Raw genomic sequence first — 22,550 nt, 5'->3', positions numbered from 1 at the left:
TGCACTTATAGACGCATGTACTAGTAACACCGAAAAAGGCAAGCACAGGCGCTGGTTACGTCACACTGCTAGATAGGCCTCTCAGAGGATTACTAAACAAATGCAATCAATGCCCTGATTTATCCCAACTCAGTACTGTCTGCATGCAATCCCTCACTCTTGCCAATGTCAGCCGGCAATCAAAACCAGCAAATGAATAGATTTTTGACCTGCAAGTCTCTAGTTTCCTCGGCACTTGCTTATCGCTTAGTGTATTGTTACCATTGCCACTTTTTTCCCTGGGCCCAAAAGCGGATCTGCAGTGGACATTTTGAATCAATAAGTACCTGTTGTATGCGAGGTTGAGCACGAGCAGGCCCCGAGCATGCTCCAGGTTGGTGGGGATTTCTCGCAGGTCGTTGTAGCTCAGGTCCTGGAATCAGGTCACAAAGGCATGTGATCCCGTCGCCTTAAACACACTAATGTTAATGCTACACGTTAGAAGAATGTGGGACACTTATGCAACATGTTACTTCAGGCTTTTTAATATTGGAAGTCAATGCCCCAACTGGTGTTTCAAGTGAACTACACTCTGCGTAAGGGTACCAAGATTTTCATTAACTGAAGCTTCTCAGACTAAGATACAAAGAGAAGTCCAAGAGCACACAGCTGGACTAGCTGGTTTACATTCAACATGGCATACAGCGCAGACATGTGTGGACATGTGTTAAAAATTATTGGGTTTTACATGCTAAAACTCTGGTATGATCACGAGGCAGGCCATAGTGTGAGACTCTGTAATAATTTTGAGCCCCTTGGGTTCTTTACAACATCCTCCCAATGCACAATACATGAGAATTTTTGCATCTTGCCACCATCAAAATGCAGCTGCCTTGGCCAGGAATGGAACCCGCGACCTTGTGCTTAGCAATGTAATGCCAAAGACACTAGCCCACCAAAGTTGGTGTGTGAACATGTGTGGGCGTGTGCGACATGACATGTCTCTGGCTTAATTGTCTTTTTCTTTATATGGTTGTGACTAACACAAAATCGCTAGGGGGCTCTTTCCTGCTCTTCTTTAAGCCAGGGTGGGTGACATTATGGTAGCTAGCAATGCATCGAACATTTGCCTTTGGCTCAGATTTGTCCAGAAAATGGTGCACGGGATAAAGAAATTTTGCTTGAAATTACCATTGCGCCGTTTTTGTAGTTCAAGTTCGCTGGAGTATTTCTCTATTCAAGTACTTAGGACTTTGCCAGTACCAACACAGCAGCTCAATTTGTCCATCAATTCGAATTATGAGTTTTCAAATTATTGTTATTTCACTCTACTACATGAGAAAAGGTTTAACAGCACAACCAAACAAACAAACAAGAGAGAGAGAGAGAGAGAGAGATCTTGAATTGTGTGTTCTTGGCAAAATCTGTTCATATCTCTCAAGCGCTGTGGCAAGGAGTTGTCCTTGACAGCCAATAATGTTATGCTGCTGCCTTTTGAAAGCCAAATACCTTCCTTCCACAACAAGCAACTGCACGTAAGTTCCAGTGGGACTCCCTGCATAAAGTAGGAAAACACTTTTCGTGTGAACAATCTCTTCAGCTGGCCCACCGCAATCGTCTTGTGCCATCCATGTACTTGCAGCCATGACATTAATTTTGCAAGGTGGTGTTTTTTAAAACTACAGTAAGAATTTAAAAACACCACACCCACTTGCCCCTTTGCCTGTCTGTCTTCTTTAGCTTGAGGACAAGGGAACACCTCAACGTCATTGTGTGAGAGGTCTGTCTCAAACTAAACAATAATTCACACCCAAACTATGGCATTTCTCACCACAACAAAGAGGTCTTCGAGGTCGAACACGTCAGGCGGTATGCCCGAATTCTTCAGCCGGTTGTGGCGGCAGTTGAGGGAGCGCAGGCACGGCAGCTGCGGGACTTCGCCGTGCAGCGTCACCAGGTTGTTGCGCACCAGAGACAGCGTCTCCTGCAAAACAAAACCACCAAATGTTATGTATGGTAACGACCATAATGAAAGGAAGCTCTGTTCATTAACACAACGTTTAAGATGCAACTCGACAGGACAAGTGAACTGCACAGGGGTTCCAAGCTGGCCTAGTTGCTTTATGCTCACAATGGTGAAACAGCGCATTGTGTCGTCTGTTTTACCCATCCCGTCGTCTGTGCTATTTCGCCACAATCAACACGAGAGTTCGCTGTTGGGCTAGTCGGTATATCTTAAGATGAAAAAAACAAAAATAAATGGGATAATAAGGTATCATCTTTGCGCTGTTAACATTCCCAGTTCAATAGATGCAACAATCTGCAGAGGAGCAAGCACATTTGGTTATCACGAGGATGGCTGTGCACGAATGACTGTCAGAACTGGGCTTCACTTGTCGGTCAATTTCAGTGTAGGCATGTTGTGTTTGGGCCCTCAGGCCCCATTATGCCTTGGCTTGGTTACTTTTTTCATTCCATAGTGGGTGTTTAATTGCTTCGTTTCCCAAGTGTATGGTGCCCAGCCAGTGTCCCATGTACATCGGCATGTTCGTGTGCAATCTATTTCGATGAAAACTACAGAAGTGATAAGCTGGATGCCGTGCTGTGTACTTATTAGGCTTCAAGGTCCCAGTCGTGCATCATAAGAGACGCATTTTTGCCTCACTTGTGAGAGCAGAGACAACTGTAACAGCGTTTGTACCTACTGCGATAGTGTGTGGCTTTAGGAGTCGGCACCGCTGCAAATTTAGCCTTTTGCCTATTTCTCAATAATTAAGCTGAAGTGCCATCATATTTCAATTAACATTTGTTCACTAATTCATTGTTCTTGTGTTTATTTTTATGTCTAAAGGAAGCAAATAAACAAAGAAGCAAACAAACATACAAATGAACAAACAAATGAATGAATGAATAAATAAATAATAACTTATTCGGCGGTTTACACTTCTCCCAATATTGTGCCCTCCATTAACTATAATTAAAGCTTACCAGTAAGTTCAAGAAAAGCTTTTCTTGGAGACTAAGTTTCATCGTTCAATATTTTCGTGAATATGAATGCTAAACTGTGCATGCAATGTAACTCTTCTAACTGAGACATCACAAAAATTTTGGAGGAAGAACAAAACATTTGGAAACTGCAATACACTTCCTTTTCTTGTTTGCATAAAATTGTGGAGTTTAAGGCATTAACTTTTACTTCAGGTACATGTTTTACACCAGGAACATTTTTCAAGTGACTGTATGGGTGCTTTAAGAGACACTAAAATCTTTAAAAGACATTAAATAGTTGTTGTCCTCAATTCCGACATTCCTGTGGTGAATCTCGCAAGGAGTCCACATTCAGTAAACTTGAAAAAATTCAATGAATAACTGAAAAATCAGTTATGCAACTATACGGTTTCCCAATTCTGATGATGCAAGAAATGTGGCGAAGCTAAATTTTCAATGTACAGAATCAAAAGGCCATCCAAAGGGAATAAAATATAAATTTCAGGAACAACTTTTATGAACAAGACTAAGCATACTTATGCGCCAGCAGGCTGATTACGTACAAGTTTCTTGAGGCTCTGGAGTTCATCCGGGATCCAGTCAATCTTGGTCCTGTTTAGCCGTAGCCATCGCAGGCCGGTCATGTCACCGACTGCTTTGGGAAAGTAGTCCTCCTATGACAGAAAGCAGTACAGCAGTTACTAATTAGGAAATAATTGAAATTAATCTCTGACTGCAATAAGTTAATGGTGGTACATTTACTACCATACCACAAAGCACTTGACAGTCCACCCTATCGAAATTCAAAGTACTATTGTGCATGACTGAAACGTGGGCGGGAAAGTTTAAAGTAAAGAATGTATTGTGACAGATAACTCAACAGCGTGATTTTGCAAAACTAAGGCATTCTTCTTAATAAATTCATGGGAATGCCTCGTACAGGTATAGAACAAAAAGACACGCCCATTCATTAACAGCCCTTAGATCCCCCCCCCCCCCCCACACACACATTTCAAACACACTGGGTACTGAAAGCATTGCCAGAAACATTGCAGTGGCAAAGAGATATTTGTTCAGCAGGGCAAATTCAAGACGAACCTGCTGGCTAGTCTCAATGTTAACTAATGGTTAGCTAATGAATCATGTTATGAAATCAACGAAGGTATCTGCAATGACTCCCTGTCTTCAGACTGTGCAACAAGGAAAAGTAGTTTTTGCCAATCTTTTCACAAATAGGAATTACAGTAGTAATTATAACAGCCCCAGCACTTTACCCTGTAAATACCCAATAAATCCCACATGTATGCTGCACAATAGGCAGCAGGTGGTATCGGTAACAGTAGAACCTAACGTAACCTGCAGTAGTTCTATGCTAAAATACATTACTGACCATCATTTTGAAGAAAAGACTGGCAAAACCACCAAACCACTCTCATATACAGTTCATTCTAAATGGTCAGCAACGAAAAGATTGCAGCGAATGATTGCTGAGCAGAATTAAAGTGCTTGACATTTACACTTATTACCACAGTGATATCACTTCCACTGCCAAGAAAAATCTGAAAATTTCGTTTGCATGTTACAAGAAATGTCACACAAGAAAAGAGATCTACGTTACTCGGATCCTTCTTCGTTTTCCTGTCTGATATGGAAGAGAGCAATTTGTGCATTAGTCCACAAGAACCGATTGTCACTTGTAAGCCTATGTAACAAAAATGTATTTTTATTTATTCACTACAAGAGGCTTTACAACTTAACGTTACAAAGGAGAGCGAATCAGCAAGCTGAAAGAATTACAATTGCAATTAGAATCAGAAATCATTTCAGAAATGCTGGTTAACATGGACCATCAAAGTGGGCCTCATATTGCTGTTTGCTCAAATTATTCATGTGCGCATTTAAGATGTTTTGATAATTTTCAATAACACATTTGAGGAATGTACTTCGTTTCATACATAGCAGGCAACACTACGATGGCTGGAGAGAGTTACCTCACTGCTTGTACTTATGAACAAATAAAGTAGTGCATCTCATTTGAAAGAAAGATACAGGTATGCATCTCGCGAACTGATGTAACATTTAGTCCCTAACTGGCTTGTCTTAAAATATGACGTTACTACTACATGGAGAGCATCACAGATCTTAACTCGTTCACCACTGAACGGGCGGGGCAAGATATTCCACAACCATCAGCCACAGCACTCTGCTTGCCCCAGTGACCATAACACAGCACAGTAAAAACCTTGTCATAACAAACTTGAAGCGGGAACCAAAGTTACATTGTTGTGTCCATTACCTCGTTACATACATCAGTGCATGCACTGGAATATGAACCTCAGTGGAGGTTTCAGGGGGAATTTCACTTACTTCATTATATCCATTATTTCGCTATATCGAGTTTCGTTATAACAAGGTTCGACTGTACGATGCACACTGCAAGCAGAGAGGCGCATGAATGATAAGCGAGTCAGCGTTAACCTTTCGCCCACAAGCTGTAGCGGTAATATGTGGAGCGGTTACTCCCTACAAAGTGCTGCTGGTCAAAAAAGAACTGCGATGCGAAATGCGCAGGGTAATTACTTCTAAGACCGTACTAACGTGAGGAGACTGCACAGTGTTGCCTGTTAAGTATGAAATGGAGTATCAAACAGATATGTTTTGTTTCCTTTCTTTGAAGTATTGAAGGTGGATAAGTTAGAGTTAATGGGCTATGCAATACACTTGCACCGAAGGATAATCAATTTAGTCGTCTTGAGGCATTCAAAATCAAGAGAACCAGCACCTCCACCAGAGTATGCATACATAGAATAGTTTTTTTTTTTTTTTTTGCAGGAGATAATATACACGTGTTGGGATGAGGCGTGCTTACGTATTTATCATAGCTCCAAGCTCGCCACTGAAACAAAATACAAAATGGAAAAACACAAAAGTGCGGAACAGATTTAGAATACGGTTTCGCATTTCTGGCAGAAAAGAATAAAAATGGAAAAGGAAAGTCCCGCTGTACTTTTGTGGACTTACGCTTCTAGTCATAACCAATTTGGCAGAGATGAATTAGCACACAAAACTGACACGCAACAGAAGGGTGCCGGTGACGCATATTTCGCTTAAGGAACAAGCAGGGCACCCATTCAATAAACCACTACAGAAAGCTTGCATACACCAAAAGGAACTTTGTATTTGAAAAAAAAAAAGTAAGTTAGGATACCAAACAGATTACTAGTTTTCTGCGCCCGTAAACATTGCAGCGTTTCCTTAAAAAAAATTTTGCAATAACTACTGCTTCGGAAACGTTTCATGGGTACAAAGTTTACGAAGACATTCGAAAGCAGTCGATGGAAACCAATATTAGCGCGATCGCTAGACTATTACACTTTACTTAAACCAACAAGACAGTGCGCTGCGTTGAGCTCGTCATTTATTGGCCACAATTATTTTTTTTTTTACTGTTCATAAGTATTAGTAACCATTCGACAAGCCAAGCCGTTGCCGCAACGCTCTTGCGAGATCCCAGCAAGAGAATACTAACAATAGTTCCACTGCACACAACTTGTCAAGGCCTCTTTAGTTTTAAAAGGCGTTTGTTTTGCGCCCATCAATTGTTCCGGCTTCCGTCACGAGACGCGCGAAAATGCAAGCACTACAAAAAGGTCAAAATAAAAGCCGCAAGAGAGACCAACGTGCAATGGGTCTCTGGGGATCATCTTGGGTTACACCTCCCGAAAGGAGGCGAGTTATCAATGTGAGCAAGAAAGGCTACGCGACAGGACAGCGCAACCGATCAGTAGATTAGTGACTGCTGCGCTAGTCTGCTGCATTCATACAAGCGAAATGTTCCGTACTTGGAAGTCATTTCGAGTAAAATCGATGCCCCGGACGAAGGGCAGCACACCAGTAGCCGCCATCTTGAACTTTACGATACTCGTAGCGCTACCTAGGCGGGCGCGAACGAAATTGAAAATAACGGCAAATACAGCCTCAACACAAGGTCAACCTTAGTCAACGTGCGGTACCGTAAAAAAAAACGGGTCAATTAGTTCTTAGTTATGCAAGTCTGAGCTTATGTTGTTGTTGTCGGCTAAGCTGAAATTTTAGAAATTAACTGCGCTCGGACTAAGTCATCATCATCATCACCAGTGTCCACATCATCATCGGCTCAAATCGCAAGCCAGGCGGATAGCCAGCCACCAACGCCGACGCGCTTTGCTATCTGCCGGTGTGTGAACACGTCGAACGAAAAAAAGAGAACTGTCTCGTGGCATAGCAGAGCCAGCGTTTGATTGTTTACTCATCGTAAGCGCCGGTGAAAACAAGAAGCCATGGCCTCCGCGACAATCTGGGACGTGGTGAAGCGGTTCCTGGACGAGTATTCGGCCACGACGCCCAAGAAGCTGAAGATCATCGACTCGTATCTGGTCTACGTCATGCTCACGGGGATAGTGCAGTTCGTGTACTGCTGCATCGTGGGCACGTTCCCGTTCAACTCGTTCCTGTCCGGTTTCATCACCTGCGTGGCGTCGTTCGTGCTGGGTGTCTGCCTACGGCTTCAGGCGAACCCACAGAACAAGTCGCAGTTCTTCGGCATCAGCCCCGAAAGAGCGTACGCCGACTTCGTGTTCGCGCACATCATCCTGCATCTGGTCGTCATCAACTTCATCGGTTGACGAAATTCTCGCTCCGTCTCGAGGAAGAGCGGACGTTCGTGGGGGAAGAACTGTTTTGGAACGAAGTTCTGTTATTGCGTTCACTGGGTCTCACGGGATTTTTTTTTTTTTCCTCAGCTGCCTTTATCGCCCCCTTTTCTAATAAACTACTGGTGTGAGCAAGTGCCCGTCTTTTATTTGCGCAGACCATTTGCCGGCAATGTGGCATTTGTCTGTTAGAGCAGGGTTCTTAACTATTGTATGAAACACATAAAACAATTTAAGCTCCAACGCATGTTAAACTAGTTCAAGTTCGTTAATGGCCGAAGTACAGAGGGGGGAGAGAGAAAAAAATTACGTTTATAGAAACAATGTGTTTATTCAACCCAAACATTCCAAACAAGCACTGGAAGCACAGATGACACTTTAAATTAGCTTGAAAAAACAAATATGGAGTGCATTACTCCAGCCATTTGCTCCTGTGTTTCATAAATGTGCCTTAACTGGAAGCCCATGCTTGACTTGGTCAAAGCAATGCTTGATGTAAACACATAGAAGGAAAAGCAATGTCTTGACTACAGCCACGCTAGGCGTCGTCTAATCTAAGTAAAGCATGGGCTTTATGTTGATGCACATTATGAATATGGAGGTTATGTACATAAGCTGAAAGTGATTAAGATGACCTGCTACAGAAATAGGCAATGGTTGTAATTACTGTTTCAATCCGATTTAACCTTTAAGTGGGACATTCAGAGCACGTAAAAATGCTCATACATTGCACAGTGTAGGTAACGAAGGTGAAGCTAGAAACAAACAGCACTTGGGTTTGTGTTTCGCAACAATCTTAGGTTGCTATTGGCAGATTCTGCCGGTAACGGCTGCATGGTGGAATCTAAGCCGATTAAGATCATAAAGAATGGAACAAGAAGTAGGTCATTTTAAAACACGGCCCAGCAGACCTCTTTCAGCACTTTTCTTTTTGACCACAAAATCACACACAGATCACAGAAATAACACCATGGTGTAATGCTGCAGCGCAAAGATTCTTTCAACAATGCCAGCAATGGCTTTTGTTAGCAGTTTATCAAAAGCACGACATGCACAACACTTCAGGGCATGTTGCACAAAGTTATGGAATGCACCGCATGGGTATAAAATGAAAGGATTGAAATTAAGGACAGTTGAAATAGGGGGAGAAAAAAACTGCAAACAAGTCGTTGTTCAAAGCAGCAAGCTCAAAAGATTGTCTTCTTCCAATCACGAATGCAAACATAGGCTTCGATATTCACAACTTGTGCAAGGTCCGACACCGGAAGTCTCATGCCCGTCGTCTCGTCCGTGACATACGTGCGGTCAATTCCCTGCACTGGCTCATAATCCTGGTTGTAGAAAGAGTAGTAGCATTCGTCCATCTCGTCATCCAGCTCCTCTCCCGATGAACTGTATGACCCATTACCGATGTCATAGTCGATGGTGATCTCCCTGAAGAAAAACTTCCTCTTTGAGGACCTCTTAACCACATCTACGTGAAAGACGGATGACGGCCGCCTGCATGCGCGGCTCCGGCAGTGCCGCACAAAGTGTTCCTTTGTGTCGAAACCTCGGTAGCAGCGGGAACAGAAGTAAGCACAGCCATGCTGAGTGAAGCCATGGCTTAGCAGTCGCTCCAAGTACATAAAGCTCACACTACAGTGCATGCAGTAATATGCTGGGACATCTTCATCTTCCTCGGTAGTCAAGCTGCCCTTTTCGGACCTGTCACTGCTGGCTTGAAGTGCAGGCACTGAACTTTCTGTTAGGGAGCATTTTTCCCTGTGCGCTACGATGTATGACTGGCTGAACGTTTGAAAGCCGCATCGCTGGCAGGTGTGGAGAGCGCACACAATGGCCTGGCGCGCAATCTCTGCTTCGATGTTTGCATCCATGCCTTCAGCAGGGCCCGACCCGCCGTGGACAGCTTTCATGTGGCACTCCTTGGCCCGGATCCCACGAAATGACTGGCCGCACATCTTGCATATTGTCGGGTAGTATGTGTAGTGACGCAGGAAGTGGCTCCGGAAGGTCGACACCACCCGGAAAACCTGCGCACAGTGGCGGCAGGTGAAGCGCTGAAACTTGAATGGCAGGTTCTGCAGCACCCATGAGAGTAGCGGCCTGGTGTCGCATACAAGCAGTGTTGCGGTCGCAGAGCAGCGCTCATTGTCAATGTGCTTTTGCCAGGACAACTGGTCATCGAAGCCGCCAAGGCAGGACGAGCAGACGTAGGCCGTGGCGCGAAGCTCTTGCTTCAACACATGCTGCTGCAGACGGCCAACGTCATCGATGGAAAAGGAGCAGAATGGGCAGTGGCCGTGTTTCACTGCCTCTATGTAGTCGTACGACATGAAGAGCTTGTCGGCGAGCTCTTGTACGGAGAGGGAGAGACTATGCTTACTCGACGTATGCCTTTGAAAGTCTTCAAAGCCAGAGACCAATGCCGGGCAGAAGCAGCAGCGCTGCTGAAAAGTCAAGTGGCTTAGGTCATAAGAGGTCTCGTACTTGATGCCCCTGTCAGAAGAAGTGATAAGCTCCTTGCCGAGGTTGTCGCTTCTGACCCGAAACATGGTCATCTGGCTCGAGTGGCAGTAGCAGGCATGGAGCATCATGGCGCCGGTGCTTGCCGTTCCGAAGCTGCAGTAGCCACACTCAATGTCGGCAAAACCATGGTCTTGAAAGTGTTCAACGAGTGCCGTTACAGATTGGCAACTCTTACTGCACCTTCCGCAGGGAAATGAGTCTGCATCGACATGACACTCTTCAAAGTGCTTTTCAAACTCACATCGTTTCCTGTTTCTAAACATACATCCTGGAAACCCGCACACATATGGATCGAACTCTTTGATCTGTACAGAGGAAGTGGACGCAGCAGGGTCCCCACGGCTGGACAGGGAAATGGATGTAACCGAATCCTGTGGGTGAGCTTGAGGAAAATGAACACTGAAATGCATATTGCGGGCAGTTCGGTACAAGCACTTGCAGCACTGGAACCGCAGATCACTGTGGTCTTCTTCGAGATGAGTCAGCAGGGCTCCTGGACTGGCAACACTAGCACCACAATACAGGCAGAAGACATCAGTGAGATCGTGATTCTTCAGGTGATTTTCAAAATCCGAAGCGCTGTCCGTGCTGAAGCCACAAGTAAAAGCACTACACTTGAACTCGTGGCTTATGTTGGCCACCAATTGGTGGAAAGCACGAACAGACTTGGGGCAACGGTAACCATAGTAGACACAGCGTGAAATGGTGTCCATAATCTCTGGCTCGTAGCAATCTGTCGTCTCCTCACTGGTTGAGGACAGAAGTCTCTGCCTTTTCCGCCGCCACTGCATGGAATCAAACTGCTCACTTGAGGAATTGTGTGCAGAAGATTGTTGCGAGGAGTTTCTCAGGGGCCTTTTCTGAACGGCTCGTTGACGGTGCCTTGCAGGATGTCGGACGGGCTTGCGAGCAAAACTTGCATTTTCAGTGACATCATTCTCTTCACTCTCATCCGAGTCAACACTGTTAACCGTCACCAACCTGAGCCCGTCGAGTGTGTGATAACTGAACGGGAGCCGGCGATGCTCTCGTTGGTGATGGAGCTGCAAAAGGTCACATCGCTTCGCACCGCGGAAGCAGTAGGTGCAGAAAAATGACATCCTGTGCAATTTGCTCATGTGAACTGCAAGACTCAACTTGGAGACGAACCTCTCCCGGCACTTCTCGCAAGACACGCGAAACATTTCATTATCTACACTGCCACTGGAAGACGACTCCTCCTCCTCCTCCTCTTGAAGTGTCTCCTCACCCGATAGCTCACTCGGATGCCAGCTGACATCGGCTTCCGACGGCGCGCTCTTCGCGGCAGTGCTGGAGCTATCTTCGTCGTCGGATTCCAGGCTACTCTTGTCGCTGCAAACGAAGCCGTCGTGCTGGTAGCCGTGCGCCGTGAAGCTCCTGTTGGCACGATTGGCACGACTACCGTTCGACGACTGCCTCGACTCGGATCTAGCTGTCGTCTTGCTGTGCGACACTTGTCTCGCCTTGGCGGCTGACGACTTCTGTTTCGTACCTTCGCTGCGCGGTTCGTGAAACGGTTTCCCGTCGTGCTCGGACACGTGGTGCAGGCGAAGCTCCAGAAGCGTGGCGCAGGTGAAGTTGCAACTCGGGCACGCGATCTCGAGCTTTCCTCGCCCTAACGTCCCATCGTTTCCTTTCTTGCCGCGCGAGTGAGCACCGCCCGCTACAGAGGGAACGACCGCCTCGCTAATATTGTCGCCATGCGATCCCGTAGCGAGATCGGGGCTCTCGGCCCGGGAGGAGGGTCCGCTGACACTTTCGGTGTCCCGATCCGCGAAACTGTCCCGAGAGCAGCTCTCGATGCCATGCGCCGCCGGCTCAACTTCGGCAGCAGGTGTTTCCGGGAGCAAGAGTTTCGCGTACTCGCCCTTGTCGTGCATCTCGAGGTGGTGCTGCTTCAGTCGCGACACGCTCAGCGACGACCACGTACAGTGGGCGCAGCCGAACGCGCCGTTCGAATCCTGCGGGTGGTTCTGGGACAGCTGGCATATGCTGCAGTCCACTTGGGCGGGCGATGCGGTCGGCAAGTCGTCGACATTGGCGCTCTCCGCCACGCTCGCCGGCTCGCTTGCGCAGCACGCTTCGAGAGACGAGGAGGGGGACGACAAAGACGACGCGTCCGTGCCGCAGGACAGCGCATTTCTCGCTCGCGCGGCGTCGTGCATGTTCCTGCAGTGAGACTTCAGCGCAGCCTCGTTGGCGAACAGGCGACCGCAGGAGGGGCAGACGCGCCGAGAATGAGCGTGAGTGATGTGTGCCGAAACCTCGACCCAGGAGGTCGCTCTCTGATCGCACAGAAGACAGTTGAAGTCGGTCGTCTGCGGCGCCCGGGAGGGAGTCGACGACGCCGGTCCGTAGCATCGCTCGGCGGAGTTCCAGTTCTCCACGGCCATGAGCTTGAGTCCATGCTGGCGCCGGTGGTGGTGCCCCAATTCGTCCTCGTCGACGAAGCGCAGTTTGCAGTGAGCACAGCGGTGAGGAGCATTGAAGCCCCACATGTACTGTTGATTTGGCGATTGTTTGGCGAGCCGAGACATCGTGACACCTCATACAAGACATGATCCAAACTTTCCGAAGGATCTACTGAGCGCCATCTTAGCGTTGGAGGCTAAAGGCCGCAGCGTGCCTTTTCTTTTGTTTCTTCAGCGTCGTTCGCACACGGAAGGAATAAGCGAGCGACGAACATAATCGGGAGAACGCTTTGCGCGACTGTCACAGGGACATTTCCTTACAACTGCGGGCCGCCGACATAAAGCCACACCAGACTGTTCTATCTGCACGCCAATCACGGTCCGAAGTTGGCGCACAATCAAAACAAGCGCACTGTCAACGGAAGTAGTGGAGGAAGAGGAAGCTGCGGAAGCAGAATCACGGCTTGCTTTTTGAGCAAATCGTACCCAAGCAATTTGAAAAAATTTTTTAACGGTACCACAACAGTGCTTGATTTCATCAAAATCGTTAGCTGCAATTGTCGACTTGTAGCATCCGCCCATTGATTAGCACGTTCTGCCGTGCAAGTCGTGCTCTAGTCGTTGCTCTAGTAAGTAACACACGAGGACGCCACCGTTCTCGCAAAATGGCGTCCAACTTGGTGAAATCGACGGCTCGAACTGTAAAACCTTTGCTTTCCCTCGATCAGAGTGAAGCAAGGCGAAGGGCACTGAACCTGTACAAGGCGTGGTATCGCCAGATGCCTCAAATTGGTAAGCAGCGAAGACATTCGTTCTTGGCGAGCCGCTTGGCATGTGTACCGAAGGGAACAGTCCAACCCACTGGTCATCTCAGCTGTGCGTGACCTCTGCTGCGCTTCGGTGTCACCGGCTGCATAAGAAGCTGCTGTTGTCGGAAATCCAAACCGGCCGACTTGCTTTGCACATGCTCGTGACTGACCACGCCGTCCTCTCACGATCGATGTCATGTCTCCGGCGAAGTTTATGCAGCTAGACACTTTGTTCGTGCCGCACATTTCCTGCTCAACAGACGTGATACCGGCGTCACACGGCCACTTTCGATCGCCATCGAGCCCGGTAGGGGCCGAAATTCTCGACCGCGATTGGCTTGATCACGCTCAAAGGTGCGCCTTGTGACACCCGTATGAGGCGAGGATTCTGCGGCGCCGATTGCTTGAGGAGTTTGCATGCACACAACTTTCGAAGCGACGTTCTTGCAACTAGCCCCTCTTTTAGATCACGCTTTTGCTGGCGCGTGTGACGATTTCGGTTGGCTCTGTTGTCGCTTTGCAGTGAAACTCTACGACATACCGGTGTCAGCGGAGCAGGCAAGGGCCAAGCTGCGGGAAGAGTACCTCAAAAACAAGCATGTTCGTGATATTCGGGCCATCGATCTTCTAGTTATCAAGGTAACGACCTCGACAATACTGCTGCCGCTCTGAAAATAGTATGTTATCGTGGCTCCTTGCATCACTGTCGCCAGCAGCAGGTAATGCTGTTGTCTTCGGTAAACCCTGTCGCTTAAAGTAAGTCGCGCAGTTTCATAAATTTTTATGGCGTACCGTGTGACAGTTGCGCGGCCCAGCAGCCAGCCGGCTTTGTGCTTACTATTGAGAAAGTGTTGTAAGGAACGAAACAAAAGCGTTAGCTCCTGGCCATCGAGAGCGTCTGGTGCTCGCTAAATTCGCAGATCCGCTGCCAGCAGTTCAAATTGTAGTGGTGTCTTGCTTCAGCTGGGCTTTAGTTTTACAAGATTTACCAATGCCCCCATAAATAGGTAACGTGCAATCAGCGATGCGTTTGCCATTGCACAATTTCTTCTATAAAAGACGAATGTGTGTAGAGGTTCCTCTTTGTCTTGCATGTGTACTTTGAAATGCCTAGCAAGCTTTTGTCATCTTGCTGCACGACCATACACATGAAGCTTGGGGATCGCTACAGAGAGTTTAAAAAGACATTGTGGTGTCTTCATTGAGTGGCGGGTGTATTGGAGCCAACAAACAGATGCACGCATCTGATAAACATCTTGGCGATAGAGCAGACAGGATGAAAAGCAGCGCGGGCGCTGCTCAGTAGCAGACAGTCTTTACCTTGGTAGCAGAATCCATCGCACATGCATTTGGCAGCAGCAGCAGTCTTTGTGTCGCGAGAATGACATGGATTCTTACCTGGCAGTCTGTTATGTAAACACAAGCTCACGCCGGGCACTAGTGGTGTGATAGTGCAAGTTATTTGTTATTAGTGGTAGTAGTGCTGTGTAATCCATTGCCAGCTATAGAAAAAAATATCAGGTAGGCTCTATCAGGAACGCAGCCACAGTGGGCCACATGAAACGCACCGCTCTTCTTTAGGGGGCTGGCTAGTGCATTGAATGCCCTCAGCTGAAGCCACCACAAGTGAGCTGCCTTGTGACGGAAGTTGGCATTTCGCTACTCTGCAGCGACACTTCACCTACACGAGAGCTTGGCATCATTTCTTTTTATTTCGTTCCTGTGAAATACCAGCCTGTTGTGCCATAAAATATCGAAGCAAGCCAGATTGGATTGGATTGGAGTGAACTTTATTCATGCCTGCAGTTGGGCGCTTGTGCGCCCCAACGAGGGCCTACGTCATCTACGAAGTTACTCGGCGCTTCCGTTAGATGCGATCCGTTACTTCCGATAGATGGCGACTCCGTAACTCCTCGCTGCCAATAGGTGCTCATCATTGAGTGTGTGGCACACACACACATGCACACACACACATGCACATACACAGGGTTTTGAGTCACAAGGGCAAAGTGTGTTCTCACTGGGTAATGTGCTTCATGAACATGAGCACATGCTGGCAGTCTGGGAGGGGTTGGCAACTGATACACAAAGTGGTGAATGAACGTGGATGTGCACACAGTTTTTTTAGTGTATGATAAATTAGTCACTGTCATTATCTGGCATATGCATACATATTCTCTTTTGAGACATTCATTTGCAAAATCATTCTAAGGTTCTGACTGTATGTTTCGAACCTTGTGGCTCATTTTCAGTTTGAATGTAGGAGCTAATTAGCTGAAAGTATAGTTTCAGCACCACAAGGATTTTTTCAGTTGCGTACGGCCACCATCAAACTTGAGCCGAACACACTTTAAACACCTTTTTGTTGCTTCTGTGGATGATGCCAGAGCTTTCTGGTAGGGAGTGGTGCCAGCTTAATGCGCATTCCTTCCAATCCGTTCACCTTACAACCTCTTAAAATTATGGTGCTTTAGATGTGTCTGCATTCTGTTGGTTGTCTGATGGTGCCTGTACATTATGCAGAAGTCACAATTTTGTGTAATCATGATACTTTGGCATAATACAAACCTTGTAGTAATTGTGCTCAAGAAGTTGTGTTATGCCTTTTACTCTGTGTTATTCAACCGCAGGGTCAAATGGAGCTTGTGGAAACACTCAGCATCTTCAAGCAGAAGTCCCATGTTATGAACTACTTCAAGCAAACAGTCAACCCGAAGCCTGCAGACTTTATGTCAAAGTTTCTTGCTGGTTACTAGGAGCCTGCGGTTGCCAGAGGCTGCTACCTTGACCACCTTGGCAGGCCTCTTGAGCTTGAAACTGCCACTTGTTGCAAGCAAAAACTAGCTGTTGAACTGTACATAAAGCACCTTAGCAGTCAATAAACAATGTTTGAAAACGAAGCTGTATGCTTCATTGTTCAGTCACTCGGAGCTGTGCTAGTAATCTTGTAAGAATTAAGATAGGCATCAACTCTCGAACCAAGGGCAGGATTGGAGTATAGTTGAACCTCCTTCTAAAGGGACACTAAAGGCAAATATTAAGTCAAGCTAAAGTGATAGATTAGTGCTCGAGAATCTCTAAGGTGTCAATGTTATCGCGAACAGAGCCTTTATAACCGAGAAATTGAGGTAAATGCAGGAAATGATTAGAGACTCCCCCGGGAAATTCAAGTGCTTGCCCGATGACAAAAGCACTCCTCAGTTAAATTCTGTCACTAGTACTTCAACTACTACTCGTTGCAGAGAACGTCCTTGCATTGTATTATAAGGTGAAATAAAATGCTACTTGTCCAGTTTTGTTTCATGTTTAGACAAACAAACTCAGTGAAATTACCTTTGACAACGACGCAGGCGGTCGAACGGTTTTGTTTTTTTCTCGACTCAACGTCACCTACGCTTTCGCATTTCAGTAATTATCGCGTAGTACTGTGTTGGTTTTGCTGACTCGCAAAAACTGCAAGTAGCAGAGAATTCAACTTCCATGTGATGTCACGGGATGCCCGAATGGGCTACATCACTTGGCTAAAAAGCAGCTGCAGCGGTGGATCTGCCGTTCTGTCTTGGCTTGGTACCGCCGTCTGTCGGTAGCCGTTTTACTCACCGACGGCAGCAAAGGGTGGCGATGTCGTTTGCAACGTCACCACTCCTCTGGTTGGGTTGCAGGAGATTTGAATTTTAAAAAAAAAGGTATTCGGACCCTTCAGGTGCAATTTTCTCGTAAAGTTAGTCTTTTCTTGGCACGAAACAAGCGTTGAAAGGTTTCTGGAATGGTATTTAAACATTCAGCGTCGACATAGTATTAGCCTTTAGTGTCCCTTTAACGAAGTCAAGTCTACCACGAGAATACCTTTGTTGTATTCGATAGTCGTTACATAAACTACACACTATCGGCGAAAAAAGTAATGACTTTTATAGTTTGTTACATATGATAGTTTGTTATACACGAGAATATACATATTCTTTATATTGAGGTTAGACTTGCCTTGGGTAGCCAGAGGCTGCTACCTTGACCACCCTGGCAAGCCTTTTGAGCTTAAAACTGCCAAGTGTTGCAAGCAAGAACTAGTTGTTGAAGTGTACATAAAGCACCTTAGCAGTCAATAAAATATGTTTGAAAACAAAGCTTCATGCTTCATTATTCAGTCAGCCTGAGCAAATTAATAAATTAGTCTTTGAATAAGCTGCTGTGCTTGTAATCTTGCAAGTTTGCTGTAACTGGTAATTTGATTTCGACCTGAGAGGGGTGCTATCATGGTGTCATTACTTGAGGAATTACGCAAAAAAAAAACATTTAAGTTTTTTTGAAATCCAAATGCGACAAAGAGGTCACTGTGCTGTAGAGGTTAGATATTGACCTGAGAAGGTGCCAACGTAGTGTCCTTACAAGATAGACGTCACAGAAAGCATTCTCGAGCAAACTTGTGTTCAGTCAACAAAAACCTCAATGTAAAGCCTACATTTTGAAGAAAGACATGACTTTTGACAGACATGACATGAAATTACCCTTCTACAACAACAACAACAAAAAAAAAAACACCTGCAGCGAGAAGACGCTTGGTACACCAGAAAAAGCGCAATAACAAAACACGGGTGGTGCCGCCGCCTTGATGTCACAGACTTGCAGTTTGCTCAGGCCTAGCTAAATACCTATCGGTAAAAAAAAAATTCACTACATTGTATTTTAATATAGCCAAAGGCTGAACACAGGGAGTTTTCAAGAACTTATGCTGAACCACAATGACCAGTGACTGACCATCATTTTTCGCTTCTCTTCAACATATTGGATTTCAGTGCAAATTCTTCAAAAATGCTTATCAATCTAAACTGATTCACCATTTCTCTCTAGGGTCCCTTTAACAAAGGGACTTGGTTTTGTCAAGGGATTGTTGAAACATTGGCTCCAGGCTGAGACTTCCCTTCTTGCCCATTGTTTAATTATTAAAGGAAAGTATTAAGCTAGATTGAAAGATTAGGCATCTGTAATTACAAATTTGTAATTCGTAGGAAGAACAGGGCTTCCACTCTGTAAGCAAGAAAATGAAAAGGAGAGAGAGAAAAACTAAGAAAATGACGAAAATAAAAAATTGAGTGGCGCCACCTATTTCAGTCTAATATCTCGTGCAGCGTCAGCACTGGCCGATTATCAAAAGCAGCAGAGAGGGGGGTCACGTGGAAATTACGTCTGCTCGGCACGTTTTAATACGGGCGATTCAAATTAGGGAGAAGAAATGGGACCTTCAGCGGCAATTTTTTTTATAAGTGAAGCTTGTATTGGGGCTCACAAGTGGCATTGTCATGGTTACGCAAAAAATAAAAAGCCAGTTGCCATCAGAGCAGAGCAGCTGCGGGAAAGGGCGGTTTGATGAGTTGACAGCGCCGCCGGAGCGCGAGTGATTAGCAAGGATTCCAGCTGCATAGGCGCGCGCTCACTCCACGCGCGCAACCAGTCAGAGCCGTTTCGCTTCCACTGGGGAGGGAAAAGGCAGGACAGGGTTTCGCACGCGCTGCGCCGGCTTCGTTTCTGTTCAGTCTCGGAAAGCGAATGGGACGGCGACGCGCGTTGTGCGTCCCCCCGAGGAACGGGCAGCCTTCGACGAGCGGCGGCGAAACCTCGGCCGTGAAAGGGCTCGCCGTAGGCGCGCCGAGCCGCCCGAGCCCAAGCGATAAGACAGCAACGAGATGATCATCCTGGGCTCAGGGAGCGGGAGGCCGAAGCAATCCGGCACCTGGGCTACTTAACCGTTACGAAGGTCAGATGCACGCAGGACAAGCTTCGCTTACGCCCATTTTCCGGTAGGAGAAGGGTTCGTCATTTTTATGCAACCAAATTATCTATTGGCACACAAAACGTAGCTAGATTTCTCCAATAAACTATCGATGTAGCTCGACCACCTTCAGATTTTCTTTCAGTATCCCTTTAATGTTTGTTTAGCATGCTCCTCAGAGGCACAGTACAACATTATGTAAATTGTACCGAGGCCTGTTTATAGTGGTTCATCAGACACGACATGCCATTCCTGCTTCAGTGCTCGATTTAATATTAGAATCAACTCTAGAACGAAGGGCAGGATTAAAGTATAGTCGAACCTCGTTTTAAAGAAGTCGCATCCACCAAGAGAATACCATTGTTATATCCAATATTCATTAGACTACGCTTTATGGACAAAAATGTGTCGCAACTTTTATAGTTTGTTATACCCGATTTCTTATTACATATTCTTTATATCGAGGTACGACTTGCCGTGCAAGCGTCTTGCCATAACACTGTTCAACTGCACGAGCCCGTATTCTGGCAATGTTGCTTTACGAACAGAAAGATGCAGCCTCTCTTAGCTTGGAGGATCGAAGATGGTGGCTGCAGGCGGGCCTAGCCTTGCAAGAGACGCCGGCCGTTGCACGTCCATATGCTCCCTCATTTAATTCATTTCCTTCCTCCATGGTTGCCGTTGAAACTGTGGCGTCACGGAAATGAGCGAACGTAATTGGATGACGCAATCATACACTTGCCGAGCTTCACAGCGGGTATACATACTTGCCACTGGATTCTTATAGGGTGGCACAGCTAGAGGATGACGTGACATCAATAGAGTTGGGACTGTAGATATATCTAGTAGGAAGCTTGATCAGTGGATGATCCTTCTGCAGAACTGCAAATATGCGTCATTCTTGCTGCAGCTGCAGGCTTCGGAATGCCGGAGAGTATGCAAGAACGGTAGACGTGTGGCAGGGTTGCCAGCTTCGAAATTTTGTTCAGCTTGGCGTCAGGTCACAAGTCTTAGCAATGGCTATAACCGGCGCCAGTCAACTGTTTACGAGTAAACATAAGCACGCTGCGTTCGAAAATAAACAATAGACCCCAGGTTTCGTACACCTTCTTGAAATGCTTGAAGAGTCTCGAGTTTGAGAAAAAAAAATATTTAGGGGCCCTTACAACTCCTTCAAAATAAATGTTCTCTAGTTCCTTGAAAACGGGTGTTGAAGGCTAATTCTGAACTTTGCACAACCACTAACTGTTTAAATTGACGTTGCCATCGTGGAGCTGGACAAATCCAGATGAAGCGACTAAGCCGTGCCACCATTTTGTTGTTTTGCTAAGTGGTTCACACCGCAGCCATCATACGTATATACGGCTCCGTTTTAGAGCCGAAGGCTCGAGAAGTACCTGGCGGAAAGTAAGTTTCAGCCATCTGGCTTTAACACGTACGACGAGAATCTCTGGGTAAAGTCAGGCACTATGCTAACAGACGTGCTAAAAGGTGACTTACATCAATACAATGGGGAAGACAGCTTAGAACAGTGACCTTAGGAGCTTGAAGCGTGTGTAAAACTCGGAAGCTGCTTAGCTGCGACAAAATGCAGCTAAAGTGATTTCACTACATTTCAGGGTATGTGCATGCACCAACAAGGTTTGTTCCCTCCTCGAATGTCGGCCTTCGGCATCCTTTAAATCCTTGAATTTTGAGTCAGGTGTTCTTTACGAACCCTGAAACCCAATGCCTCGCAGCTTGCACGCGACATTCAAAATGCACACGTTTTCTTCAGTAAAGGCAAAACGCAGTCTAGCGCGTTCCTGAGTATCTAAATAGTGTAACAAATTACAGCTTCTAGGACTTAACCACGGAAAAAAGGAATTCACTTGAGTGTTATTCTGGGCGTTGTCAAATTTCGCCACGTTGTCAAACTCGCCATTTCATCTGCTCCGATTGTCCTCTGCAACTGGTTCAAAACATCGTCATTGCAAAATTTCACAAAATATAGGCTCTATTCTGAGCGGCCTTCTTGATTCTGAAGTTCTCGACACGCATGGCGGCTGCTCACGGAGGAAGGAAACTAAGGAGAGGCCCTACCCCCTCCGCGCGCTAGGAGAAAAGTGTGGCGGAAATGACGTAGTAGGTTCTCATTTTTTTGCTACTTTTTTATTTTTTTTGTTGTATGGCCACGCCTTTTGGGCCACAATGGCGGCGTTGTTCTGATTTTGAGCGCTCACACGTGTTGCTCTGGTAGGTTTCGTGCCGTGGCAAAGGCGCTGTGTGGACGGGTTTGCGTTAGTCACCGTGTCTTGTTGCGCTGTGTTACCTGCACCGTGCTCTGCCGGATGTTGCGCGAGCGTGCGCGAAACCACGCGCAGCGCGTCGTGGTTTCGCGAAAGATGTAAACAAGAGAGGAGGGTGGCACAAAAGGCGGAGCATCGCGATGAGCAACGCCAACTTCCGGCTTCACTTTTGCTTCACAAAGAGTGACGTCAGGGCCTCTCCTTAGTTTCCTTCCTCCGTGGCGGCTGCTAGTACGGTCGCCATTATCCGCCACACTGGCTCTCTGATTGGCTTTAGAGAGGTCACGTGTTTTGAAATTTGTGCCGGGAAGCGGAAGTTTTGCAAAACGCAATTTAGCGTTTTCACCAAGATGACGAAGCGTCACGCGGAGCTGCATAGTTTCTCAATTAAAGCCTTCTTTTTTTTTGTTCTGGTCCTTGGCAGCTGTACCGCGACATGTTAGCCACTTCAGAAATATATAAAATAAAAGTTAGCGTACAGAAGCCCGTGCAGTGAATCTGCAATTTCGCGAATTTGTGGCCTATGGTATAGCCGCCATGACAGCTTGCTGATTGGCTGAAAAAAATATCACGTGAGGAGCGTCGCAGCTTCGTAAACGTGAATTCGACGTCGCGTGACATTACGCTGGGCCGCCATTGCACAGTTTTCCGGCCATAATTTTTGGTGCGACGAGCCGCGCGAATTATCATAATGAGTGGCCATGTGGAATGGAAGAGAAGAGGCATGTGGATCGTTGCATTTTCACCGTCGTTTGGGGCCGTGAAAATCGGAGTTGGCATTTGTGTTTCGAGCCATTGTTATTTTAAAAGATTAATTTCTTTGGAATAATATTGGTTGAACACTATAAATCTTCTGCGACATTTTGTACTTCTCCCATATCCATGTAATTCGTACGTAAATATCTGCCTTGATGGAACTTGCACTTGCGCCATGCGGGCTAGTCGAAAGTATACTATGGAGCATATTGCCATGGGGCAGGATAAAATGGACTGCGTCAAACCGGTTCGCGAACCGTTACGAGTCCTATCCGAGACTGAACCGGTATTCTTTTTGGTTCGACATCCTGAAT

At 46.4% G+C, this 22,550-nt stretch overlaps 4 protein-coding genes across 5 annotated transcripts in view; 2 read left to right on the top strand and 2 right to left on the bottom strand.

Annotated features, from left to right (window-relative positions):
• fliI (FLII actin remodeling protein) overlaps positions 1 to 6,879 on the bottom strand; it is a 56,242-nt gene extending 49,363 nt beyond the window's left edge. The window contains exons 1-5 of one of the 2 annotated variants that reach the window (XM_075701530.1): positions 6,810 to 6,878; positions 5,837 to 5,863; positions 3,531 to 3,641; positions 1,811 to 1,963; positions 327 to 412 (exon numbers count right to left, since the gene is read on the bottom strand). In XM_075701530.1, the coding sequence (XP_075557645.1) occupies positions 327 to 412; positions 1,811 to 1,963; positions 3,531 to 3,641; positions 5,837 to 5,863; positions 6,810 to 6,872 (440 nt within the window). In that variant the 5' untranslated portion in view covers positions 6,873 to 6,878. Of the gene's footprint in view, positions 1 to 326; positions 413 to 1,810; positions 1,964 to 3,530; positions 3,642 to 5,836; positions 5,864 to 6,809 lie in introns of both variants that reach the window. The other variant, XM_075701531.1, reaches the window with a different exon arrangement.
• Positions 6,880 to 7,124: 245 nt separating this feature from the next.
• Dad1 (dolichyl-diphosphooligosaccharide--protein glycosyltransferase subunit) lies at positions 7,125 to 7,794 on the top strand. The gene has a single exon (XM_075701529.1). The coding sequence runs from the start codon at positions 7,287 to 7,289 to the stop codon at positions 7,629 to 7,631; it is 345 nt and encodes a 114-aa protein (XP_075557644.1). The 5' UTR covers positions 7,125 to 7,286; the 3' UTR covers positions 7,632 to 7,794.
• An 818-nt stretch (positions 7,795 to 8,612) lies between these two features.
• LOC142589877 (uncharacterized) lies at positions 8,613 to 13,121 on the bottom strand. The gene has a single exon (XM_075701527.1). The coding sequence runs from the start codon at positions 12,743 to 12,745 to the stop codon at positions 8,846 to 8,848; it is 3,900 nt and encodes a 1,299-aa protein (XP_075557642.1). The 5' UTR covers positions 12,746 to 13,121; the 3' UTR covers positions 8,613 to 8,845.
• A 131-nt stretch (positions 13,122 to 13,252) lies between these two features.
• On the top strand, positions 13,253 to 16,328 carry ND-B14 (NADH dehydrogenase (ubiquinone) B14 subunit). The gene is made up of 3 exons (XM_075701528.1): positions 13,253 to 13,411; positions 13,952 to 14,067; positions 16,059 to 16,328. The coding sequence occupies exons 1-3, from the start codon at positions 13,285 to 13,287 to the stop codon at positions 16,182 to 16,184; spliced, it is 369 nt and encodes a 122-aa protein (XP_075557643.1). The 5' UTR covers positions 13,253 to 13,284; the 3' UTR covers positions 16,185 to 16,328.
• Positions 16,329 to 22,550: the final 6,222 nt, after the last annotated feature.

Source organism: Dermacentor variabilis, chromosome 8 (genome assembly GCF_050947875.1).
Source record: "Dermacentor variabilis isolate Ectoservices chromosome 8, ASM5094787v1, whole genome shotgun sequence".
NCBI classification, from domain to species: domain Eukaryota; kingdom Metazoa; phylum Arthropoda; class Arachnida; order Ixodida; family Ixodidae; genus Dermacentor; species Dermacentor variabilis.
This window is presented reverse-complemented; position numbering and strand designations above follow the sequence as displayed.